This window comes from Capra hircus, chromosome 19, assembly GCF_001704415.2.
Source record: "Capra hircus breed San Clemente chromosome 19, ASM170441v1, whole genome shotgun sequence".
In the NCBI taxonomy this organism is placed as follows: Eukaryota; Metazoa; Chordata; class Mammalia; order Artiodactyla; family Bovidae; genus Capra; species Capra hircus.
In genome coordinates, this window is record NC_030826.1 from 8,097,975 (window position 1) to 8,109,080 (window position 11,106).

At 47.3% G+C, this 11,106-nt stretch overlaps 1 protein-coding gene across 3 annotated transcripts in view; it reads left to right on the forward strand.

The window, feature by feature from the left end:
* MSI2 (musashi RNA binding protein 2) overlaps positions 1-9,769 on the forward strand; it is a 407,990-nt gene extending 398,221 nt beyond the window's left edge. The window contains exons 12-14 of one of the 3 annotated variants that reach the window (XM_018064098.1): positions 341-495; positions 2,168-2,240; positions 4,610-9,769. In XM_018064098.1, the coding sequence (XP_017919587.1) occupies positions 341-495; positions 2,168-2,209 (197 nt within the window). In that variant the 3' untranslated portion in view covers positions 2,210-2,240; positions 4,610-9,769. Of the gene's footprint in view, positions 1-286; positions 496-2,167; positions 2,241-4,609 lie in introns of all 3 variants that reach the window. The other 2 variants (XM_018064096.1, XM_018064097.1) reach the window with 2 other exon arrangements.

Genomic DNA, 11,106 nt, shown 5'->3' on the forward strand with positions numbered 1-11,106 from the left:
TATCTCTCTATTTCTATTGTGATAATTTGGTGGGCAGTGAAGCACCCCGGTTGGTTGCCATACTGTGTTGAATGGTTGTTTTTTTTATTCTATCTCTTTTTGGAGCTCCGAGCTTCTTAGTAGTAGCCTGGGCTGAGTATTCTTGAGTCCCTGCTGATGTCTTCGCATGGCCTTGGTTGAGTGTTAGAAGTCGGGCCTCAGCTGTTCCTCCCGAGTGTCTGGCTTGTGGTGACCGGTGCATGCCTGGCTTCCAGCCTCATACCCAGCTCTATTCTCTGCACACCAGTCCTGAATAGCTACAGTGCTCAACCGAATTTTGGCGGGCCCGCTTCCCCGGCAGGCTCCAACCCGGCGCGGCCCGGAGGCTTCCCGGGGGCCAACAGCCCAGGACCCGTCGCCGACCTCTACGGCCCTGCCAGCCAGGACTCCGCAGTGGGGAATTACATAAGCGCCGCCAGCCCTCAGCCGGGCTCCGGCTTCGGCCACGGCATCGCCGTAAGTACCTCCCCGCCCCTGCCCTCCCGCCTGTCTCCTGCGGCCCACGGTGGGGGGGCGGTGATGTGCCAGGGAAGCCCCGAGCCGGCAGGCCAGGAGCGGGCACCGGGTCCCCCGCCACTCCCACGTCCGCCACCCCCAGCTGCAGCTTCTCACCGTGCGCGGGCCACAGGTGGAGTGGAGGGAGTGTGGGCAGGTCACTCCTGGGTCACGTTCAGCCCACTCAACCCTGAACCGCATGTACAACCCATTGCATCCCTGGCCGCAAAACAAAAAGCAGTGTTCCTCCCTCGAAAGCTGGTGTGTGAGACCTTAAAGGAAACAGGCTGAGGCAGCTGCTGGCTCGTAGTAGGCCCCTGGGGTCAGCCCCTCTGCTTGATCCCGGCCTCCTGGAGACTCAGGGGGGCTGGGACCTTGGCGCTAGGGCCCCGTCCCATCCCCGTAGGATGACAGGCTGAGTCAGTAGAGTCCTGCCTGGGGTCCTGGGGCAACGCTGGGGCCTGGGACGTAGCGCGGGGTGCAAGTCCCGTCCCAGGGGGTTTCCTCCGCTAATGTTTCCTACAGTCTCCGGGTTCCAAGTAAGTTCCCCTTCGAGTTCTTTAGCTCCACCCGCCCCAAAGGCCAGGTGCATTTGGCGTTTGTAATGCTCTGTGGTTCTATAATCTGACTAATCCAGGCGGTGGAAATTTGCTTAACACATTTGCATGCTGTTTTCAGATTGTATTGTTCTTCCCCCTCCCGGTGTGTGTGAGCATGAATGTGCCTGAGCCCACTCGCTCGCTGTCCCCTCCATTGGGGAAACCGAAAATCGGCCACCCTCTCCATCTCGGAGACAGTTTGATTTTGAGCTAAGAGGGAAGTGTCTGCCGTCCCAGGTCACATCCCTGTGGGAGAACCCTGCCTACCGGGCTGTGCTGGGGAGAACAAAGCAAGTGCAGATGATCAGGGCATCGGGGCGGCCAGTCTCTGCCCCTGGCATTGAAAGGTCGCCCCCCCCAACCCACACACATGCACACACACACCATCTCACACATTCATACACACTGCACACACACATGCACACGCCTTGCCTGGCCTGTGCAGTCCGGGTCCTTGTTGAATCCCACTCCAGAACCAGTATCACTTAGTAATTTGGTGAGTTACACCCCCTCGGATCGGCTGTAACACCTAATCGAGAGCAGTAACTAGTCAATCCAGAGCTGCATCCGTTTCAGGGATCGTCTACCACTATGTCGGGCACGGTCAGCACCAGAAACACTGACCCTATCTGTTCATGAAAACCTGGGTCTCTGACGCGTGTGCTGTGATGGTTTCTGAAATAACAACGTCAAGTCACGTTTGGTCTGCACAGGGCTGGCCTTCTCCCCAGCTGGAGCCGTCGGGGGCACAGGGCAACGGTGCCTGCCGTTGGTGGCACACGCCCCCGTCTCCTCTCATCCACCTACCCCTGGGAATCTGGCTCTCAGTTTTTCCCTGGGTGAGCGGACAGGCCAGGGTGGGGAGTCAGGGCTCGGGAGGATGTCATCCTAGCCCCTCATGGCACGGTGTCTCAGAATTACATATTCATGCTGGCAACCACAGTCTAGTCCTAGCGATAATTTCCTTTCCCAGAATATGACAATCTGTTCCCATGTATAGCGTGCTGATGACCTTAACAATTGTGCAATTTTAGGGACCTTTGATTGCAACGGCCTTTACAAATGGATACCACTGAGCAGGTGCTTCCGTTGCCACCCCACTCTGAGGTATTGCCTTTTCTGCCACGTGTCTCGCCCGCCAGGCGTGTCCGTACATGTGTGCGCTCTGGGCATGCAAGTACGCACGGGCCCTGGTCCCATCGCGTCAACGTCTCTCCCTCCTCTTTCTCCACCCCTTTCCGGCGGGGTGGGGGCAACAAGATCCAGCCTTTTAATCTCTCATCCCTCCTCTGGCTTAAATCATGACCCTCATTTTTTCTTCCACTGTCTTTTTTTTTTTCCTTGATTCTTTTGATCCTTTTTCTCTATCTTTCCCACCTCTCATCTTTCTCTGTCTTGAAATACGATCAAAAGTGTGGGAAACTGGAAGGAGATGCTGTGCTGTGCCCATCCCAGGGGGACAGAGGCAGAAAGACGTCAGACTTCTGCCAGGCTTGGGGGCGGAGGGTGCTAAGGGTTGCCGGGCCCTCTCAGCTCCCCAGAGCTCGCTGGGCTTGGCCGGTGGGGTTCATGCAGTGAGACAGCCAGACTCCATCTTTCAGTGAAAAGAAAACATTTTTACCAGTAACTACTGAGTAATTATCCAGATTACCGCACGAAAAGCAAATTAAATTAACGACATCACCTGCGTTACATGGATTTGGATCCCTGCCAGTTTCCTAACCTTTTAAACTGAGCTCAAGTTAATTAAACATTTTTTAAATCACTTTGATGGGGATATGGAAGGGGTGGAGTGGAGGAGAGGGGAGGTTGGGGCAGTCAGTAAGGGAGCTTATTTCCACATTCTCATTGAAGACGGGTATCCCTCATCCTCCGGAACAGCACCAGGAAGGGAGAAGGGGTTCTCTCGTGGAAGCTCAATATGACCCGTGTGAGCGAGCTGGTTTTGGGTCTTGAGACAAGAGTCTGTTTCTTCGGAAGAGAGAGAGCCACAGCTGAGGCCTGGGAGTGGATCCTGCTTGCAAAATCCCAGTTGGGACATGAGCCCTTGTCCCTCTGGGAGAAGCAAGGCTGAGTGAGATGGATTTGCCACTTTGGTTTGCAGTCAGCAGGACGCCCCTCTTGTCGAGGGTTGCTCCAGGCCCCCGAGCCAGCCAGGACCCAGTAGCGTGGGCCCAGCTGGGGGACCAGGTGGAGCCAAGCTCCATACATCTCTTGGATTTCTCTAATATTGCTCTAAGGAATCACCTCGACTAACGCAACTGCCTCTCTTAACCCAATAAACCCCGTGTGTGAGTTCTCTTCACCCCCTCGCCTCCACTTCCCTTCCAGCACTGACCCAGCCATTGCTGGCCTGCCGGAGCCAGAGGCCACTAACAGTGTGAAGGAGAGCTACTCACGACTAATTCAACTGGGTTTAGGGGTCCCAGCAAAGCGAGGCGCCCCTGAGAGCAAGGCGGGCTGATGGACCCAAGAACGTGGGGGGCTGACGGTGGCTCCAGCCCTTGTGGAGTCAGATGACACGGGGATCAGACAGCTGCCAGTGCCCCCTCCCTCCCTGCCAGAAACAGGCGGGCGGTGCAGGGCTCCCTGCCGCCTCCAGCCCCACCCTCCTCGGCAGAGCTTCCCTGCGGGTGGAGGGAGGTGAGGCTGCTCGCAGCCCAGCCTCCCGCATCCAGCTTTAGGACTCAGAGGATGGAACAGAGTGTAGGGTAGAGCTAACCACCCACCCCCTCCAAAATGATTAAGTGGGCCAGTTGAGTCACATGGCCGCCCCAAAGCACACACACACAGTCTGTGCCCAGCAGAGATGACCCTCAGCCCTTTAGCACCGTCCGTGAAAGGAGGGGCCCTGGCTCCCAGCCAGTTCAGGGAGAATCAATCAGCAAGTCTGTGAATCCCAGGCCTGTTCTCATTTCCTAGGACCAAAGCTGGTTATTATTTGTTGTGTATGTTTTTACAAGCGTCCTGACCTTGAGTCTTTTGTATGTAATGTGACTTCTTTAAGTAGAAATTTGCAGTTTTAGTTATGGACAGTCCTTGACGGGTGTCTCCTAAAGACAGACACTTTTAAACATTTAGCTTTGAAAACAGACTCTTGACCAGAAAAGGCAGCGCTAGTCACTGCAGGTCACCGTTTCCGCTGCAAACCCAGCGTGACCACATCTGCTGACCCCATTTTCCACCACTGCCTCAAGAACTCTACCACAGTGTATCGGATCAGCAAATTAGCAAGCCAGCAACATGAGCTACAGAGCTGCCCTCTTTCTCCCCACAGCTTGGCTCAGGCTGTGACCCCAGTCAGTGGTTAGCCTGGCCACTTTCAGACGTCCTCAGTAGCCCAATGTAGTCATACTCTGAAAATGCTGGTTAAAAAGCACAGAGTGAACAGTATGCCTGCCTGACATTTCTTCTTTCTCCTCCCACCCCAACTTCGTGTTCTCCTCCGGACGTCCTCGACCTCCTGTGCCCTGCAGAGCATACCTGGATGTCCAGGCAAGACTGGGCGAAGTTTCTGAGTGGCCCTTTGTTTAGGTGATGTCATCAGACCTGTTCCCCCACCAGCCTCACTCCCCATCCCAACCAGAGATGGCTCACTTCGGATCGAGGGTTGACTACATCTCATCATCTCACGAATCTGCTGTAATATAAGACAACAGCTTTTAAATGTGTATATATCCCATGATTTTGGTTTTGTTTTGTTTTTGTTTTTCTTGATGGTTTCCCTCCCTCTTCTCTCTTCCCTCTTCTCCTTTTAAATCTCTTTGAATCACATTTGGTAGTGATTTTGACTTAGTCCAGTAGTCATATAGCTTTAATATCTAGTTAAAAGCTAACCATAGTATAATTGTTATATTAAGGTATTATTTTTTTCTTAAAACAATTTTTTTTTTGCTTGTTTAATTCTGTTCTCACTTTTCAAGGATGCTGAGATGGTAATATTACTCTGAATATTTTGGTATCAATTCTGAGACTGTATGAATTTTCAGGCGGAATTTGAGCACACACAGAGAAGCGAGGTTGTGAAGTGCCGAGCGGGAGGTGGGCATCAACTTTCTACTCTGCATTGTATAAGAAGTGAGATGTAGTAGGCTAATGAACAGACTCTATAGCGGTTCTTTTCTTTGCGGCGTCTCTTTGTTAACCTAAGTATATCTATTTTCGGCAATAAGGTAAGGACGACAATGTTTCGCGTGTCCTCCTTTTCTATAAGTGCTTTTTTTCTGTTGAAAGAGGTGATATTATAAGGTTTTTTGCAATTGTGAATTCTAAAAAAGAAATGTTGTAAATACAATTCCATTAACTACATAGAAACTATTAAGAAAGAGAGAATCAAAAATATTTTTGTGAGGGAGTCGGCCCCAGGCAGTTTGATGCTCTGTGGGTGGAGGAGGGGAGGAAGGGTAACCGAGTCAGTGACTGGATGAACACCCAGCTGCCAGGCCGACCCCGGGACAGGTTAGAACACTGTTAGCTCCTCTTGTCTGTGTGATAGACCTAAGAACTGTATTAGTGTCATACCAGCATATTAACCTCTCGTCTGTGCACAGCTTCCAACGTTACCGTCTAGTTAGATTTTTATTTAAAATATGAAAAACTGCTTTTCCCAAGACGTTTTTTAAAAACAAAGCTACAATTTTAATATTTAACATATTTAATGTTTCAAAGCACACCTGGTTTGGCTTGGGTGGGGAGGGGTGGGGGGACATTCTTTTTCAGTCTTAATTTTTAAATATTTGATCATTTTCTATTGTCCAATCATTTCAGCACCTCCAAAGGTCCCTAGGACACTTTGCCTCTCTTCTCCCCCTGTCCCCCCAGCCGCCCCCCAGCTCCGGGGACCCACGGGCCAGGAGTGGATAAGCCTGCATTAATGAAATCTTTTCTCCATTCACTTTCTATTTACCAATTAGGAAAGCAACCTTTTGGTTTATATATTTTTTTTAATACCTCAGTGCTTCAAGTATCACCAGAGAGGCTATGAAAGAATTTTTTTTTTAATTTATTGTAGATGTAAACAGAACTTTAAAAAGTAAAAAGTATAAACATCGCTGCACTGTGACTGGTGGGAAAAACTGATCGTTTCCTGTTTGCACATGTCTAACATTTGGCTGTTATAATATATGGTCCTCGGTTGGGGAGAGATACTTATGATGAAGGATATTTTTTAATTTAACTTTTTTTTAATATTGGTAATAGGTCGGCAACAGCAACTATAGAAGTACAACTCAATAGATGGCATTAAAACATATTGTAGTGTGGATATATATTTTTTTTCTTTTTTAAAATGTGATATTGACGTTTTATTAATATTTTTTAAATTGTTACGTTTATAAATTTGGTACTTAAGGCACAGCCAGTATGAGACACTGAATGCGACAGTTATTATAAAGAGCTGCTGCACTCCTATTTTTATAAATTTTACTAACAAAGTAGACTAATGTAGACATTCACAGACATGGTAGGGTAAACGCATCTTCAAGCAAAAGGCTCCAACATGCTAACTCAGAAAGAAAGAAAAAAAGCCTTTTTCAATTCTAATTAAACAGCAACATCTTTTTTTTTTTTTTTTAATCATGTTCTTTGTGTTTTTTTCCAATAAAATGTTAGGTTGTTTGGTGAAGGTTTTTTCGTTTGTTTTTCTTTCTTTCTTTTTTTAATTTCCAAACAACCAGGTTAAGTAAAATGCTGGGCGCTTTTAAAATATCAAAACTTGTTCAAGTAATAAAATAACAGAATAGAAGTTTTATTTTAAAAAAGAAAAAAGAAAAAAAAAAGAGACAATAAATTCCCAGAAATTCAGTGTCTAGACTAGGGAATTTAATTCCTATTTTGTCCATGTTGGTGATGTACTGTACTAGCCTCCCTTTCTCTGCATCCCCCATCACCTCATAGAAGACTCTTTGTTGACCATCGTCTGTTAATACTGTATAAAGTGGCTATCTTGTAAGCGTGCTCTCCTGGTACTAGCATAGACTTTTTTTCTCCTCTTTCTTCTAGTACATATTGATAGGTATAACGTAATTAAGGTTTAAAAAAATTAGACGTAGTTATTCAGATTTAGGACCAGTAAGGATAGAACTTTCTCTTATTTATGAAAAAAAAAAAAAAGCTAATAATTTTGGGGCAGTTTTTTCCTTTCATTTTTTTTTTTTTCAATTTCAAGTTTTCATTTTATTTTTGCTGATCTGATGTGGTTTCAACTAACCCAAGGTCTCACGATGTTCAGATGCCGGTAGACTCTGCGGCGTTTTGTAGATTCCCACCCCTCCCCCCCCCCCAGCTGTGAAGGGGTGTGCCATACTACCTTAAATGCTAATGCTAGATATGCAAAACTGGATTTTTTTAATTTATTTTTTAAAAGAGGGAGGCATGGTATATTAAAATGATTTTACTAAGAGAAAAAAATATTTTTTTAAGAATGCTCAGAAGAAATTGATAATCTGTGTGAATATGTTTTAGATGTTTATAATACCTTTTGAAGAGACCCAGTAGCCCATAGCACAAATCTCGTGGAAATCTGATATGTTTTAATGTGGCTACCTAGGTTAAGGTTCACATTAGTCCCCCACTCATCTAGAAGTCCATTTTGAAAGATTTTTGTAAATTATTTTAGCACTGATGTTCAGCCTTGTCTTTGTGTCAGTTAAGCTCAGTGGCGAACATGGGAACCACCTTCCGCCTTCCCTGGGGGAGAAACCCTCTTGGCTGATGGCTTTTCCCCGGAATCATAAAGCAGCCACCGGGTGACTTGCTGGCTTCTTGATCCATCTGCCTGGGGCCCCCAGACTCCTCTCCTCCCACTCGGAGGAGAGTGGGCACAGAAGCTCCTGGACCGATTCCTAGTTCTCCCTGGACGTGGAGCTGACAGGGATGACCGAGTTCTGGGTCTCCTCTCCAGGAGCTTGCACACCTGGTCTGTGGCCTTCCTCACACCCACTGGGAAAACCAGACAGCCTCACTCTATCCCAGTCGCTCACGGGCTTGATTCAAACGAAGTCCCAACAGGCCTTTGCGTTTCTCTCCTTCATAACCTTCATCTTAATTTGAACTCGTAGCTTGGACTTTAAGGTAGCATGGCTCTATTGCTGTCAATTTACTGTTTCACTGCACAGCAATTCACAGCCAGTGAATGTTACACACATCTTGCTAGACTAGTGTAAAAATCATTGGGTAATTGTTGGTTCTAATGACCTGAAAGGTGTTCAGTTTTTGTTTTCAATTTTGTTTTGGTTTTGTTTCTTGGTTTTATCTTTTTTTTTTTTTTTTTTTTTGGTTCTTTTTCATTTGGGGATTTTGGAAAAAAAAAAATTGTTTTTTTTTGGTTCCAAATAGAAAAACAAAACCTGTTTTGATCTTTAGTGCAAACGAGGGCTAGGGACTTAGCCACCACCACCCACCCACACTGCTTCATTCTGCCATTCACTCACTGCAGCATAATCAAGAATAAAGCAATATAGTTTACTACATTTTTTAAATTGAAGGTCAGCCATGCTTTCTGTATTATATTGCATATGAAATTGTTTACAAAAGAAACACTAACTCATACTTCTCTCTATTGGTTGGGAGTGGCTCACAGGGACAGAGGGAGGCTGGGGAGTAGGGTGGGGAGGGAAGAATGTTTTTCTTTCTTGAATGTGCTTCACAAGCCAGGCTATCTTCCAAGGAAGGCTGAAGCAGGGTAGGGGGTTGAGGACAGGGGCAGAGGGACAGATGCAGGCAAGCACATGGAAGAGAGACACTGGCAGGCTCCCCCCACCCCTCTCCACCCAGCCCCCCACTCCAAACAAAAAGAAGCAGAAGTCAGCTCAGCCCCGTCCTGAGCATAGACACTACCCAAGGAGACGCTGTACGTTAAGCAATACTTTAATACTGTAATGTTTGTTTTCTTTCTTTTTTTTTTTTAACCAAAAAAAAAAAAAAAAGTAAGTAAAACAAAAATATATACATAAAAACCCACCCCTCTGGGGAAGCAACCTGAATCCAAACACTTGGCTATCAAATAATCAGAATGTATTGTCTCGGATAGGAGTTTGTTTCTAGGAGGCAGGGGCACGTGGGGGGCGGGGGATGGAGACTGAGAGACGAAAGTTTCCAGAGCCTTCCAGAAGGCTCTCTGCTACTGTATTCTGTACATACTGTACCATCCTGTGTGGAATCTGTGAGTGTCCTTTGAGTAGCGTGGGCTAGCCAATCTGCCGTTTATGGTGTGTTGTAAACTCGGAATTCCATATGTAATAGGATGCAAGTCTAAGCGTTTCATGTGGACATCAATGTATCTAAATAAAACTTTCCCTAGCACTGTGGCTGACCTCACCCTTACTTTTATACTTTAGTATGAAACTGATGACAACTTTGGTAGTGAGTATTTTTTTTATATATATACATATATATGTATCTATATATATATATATCTCAAGCATCTTTCAGGTCTTTGTGTGTGGCTTTCTTAAAGCCCTGTTGTAAAAAATTACTATGTGGATGGCAGTCTCTCACATCACAGATGTGGAAAGTATAATTTTATATTTGTATTTTCAAATAAATAAGTTTGTGAAAGGTTTCCATCCTCTACTGTGGTCCAGAAATCAATGTGTTTGTCTGACAAAAATAAAATAAAATAAACTGTTTTGAACAGAGTTGTTTGATGTTCTTTCACATATGGATGGGAAGATCCTCTGGAGTAAGAAATGGCAACCCATTCCAGTATTCTTGCCTGGAAAATTCCATAGACAGAGGAGCCTGGTGGGCTCCAGTCCATGGGGCCACAAACAGTCAGACACTGTTGAGTAACTGAACAATGCGCGTGTCGGGGAGGGCTCAGTGGGGGAGGGGAGCTGTTGATTGGGGAGGGGAGGGGGGTCACTGGTCACACCTGCCTCCTGTCACCCTGATCTTGGGTGGCCTCAGCCTGCAAATGCTTGAAGCAAGGCCCAGCGAGAGACTGAGGCCAGGTCATGGTGGTGGAAGCTCCAGACCCTATCCACTGGACCCAGTGGTCAGGGACAAGGGCCCTGGCCCTCGGGCTTTGCAGAAAAGAATTTCCGCAAAGATGGAAGGTAGTGTAGCAAGTATAGCATTTATTAAGAGGGGAAACAGCACAGTACGTTTGGGTAGACACACGCGCAGACTCCGGGAGAGTGAGTCTCTGAGTCGCATCCTCAGGAAGTTTGAATTACTATTGTTGCAGGAAGGGGGACCCCTTCAGGGCCCGAAACTGGGTTCTTATCTCGCACTCGGAAGTGAATTGTCCGAGGAGACACCTGCGCTGACAAAGCAAGAGATTTTATTGGGAAAGGGCGCCCGGGTGGAGAGCAGCAGGGTAAGGAACCCAGGAGAACTGCTCTCCCACGTGGCTCACAGTCTCGGGTTTTATGGTGATGGGATTAGTTTCTGGGTTGTCCTTAGCCAATCATTCTGACTCAGAGTCCTGCCTGGTGGCGCAGCCTTGTTCAGCCAAGATGGATGCCAGAGAGAAGGATTCTGGGAGGTGGGCGGACAGATGGTGTCTCCTTTTGACCTTTCCCAGACTCTTCCAGTTGATGGAGGCTTATTAGTTCCGTGTTCCTTACCAGGACCTCCTGTCGTAAAACAACTCATGCAGATGGTTACTATGACGCCTGGCCAGGGAGGGCGGTGTCAGTCAAGGTGCTTCCCCTGACACTATTATGGGGTATTTCTTCCGGTTTCCTCCAGCCAGTCATTCTAATCTGCCTGGATCACAGTCCATATTTGGTATATCTCAGGATCCTCCCACATGTGTTTACACATCTCTCAGCTAAGATGGGTCCTACCACGGAGGCATCTGGGTAGAGCATCCTTTTACACGGCTCCCCTTCTGGCCTGCAAGGAGCCTTTTCTGTGCATATGCGGTGGTGGCGGCAGGGGGAGGGGCGGTCCTCCTGACTTTGGGAATGAGAGGTACGTGGCCTGGGGAGGGCCCAGACTTTTCCCTTAGTTGTCCTGCTATTCTGGT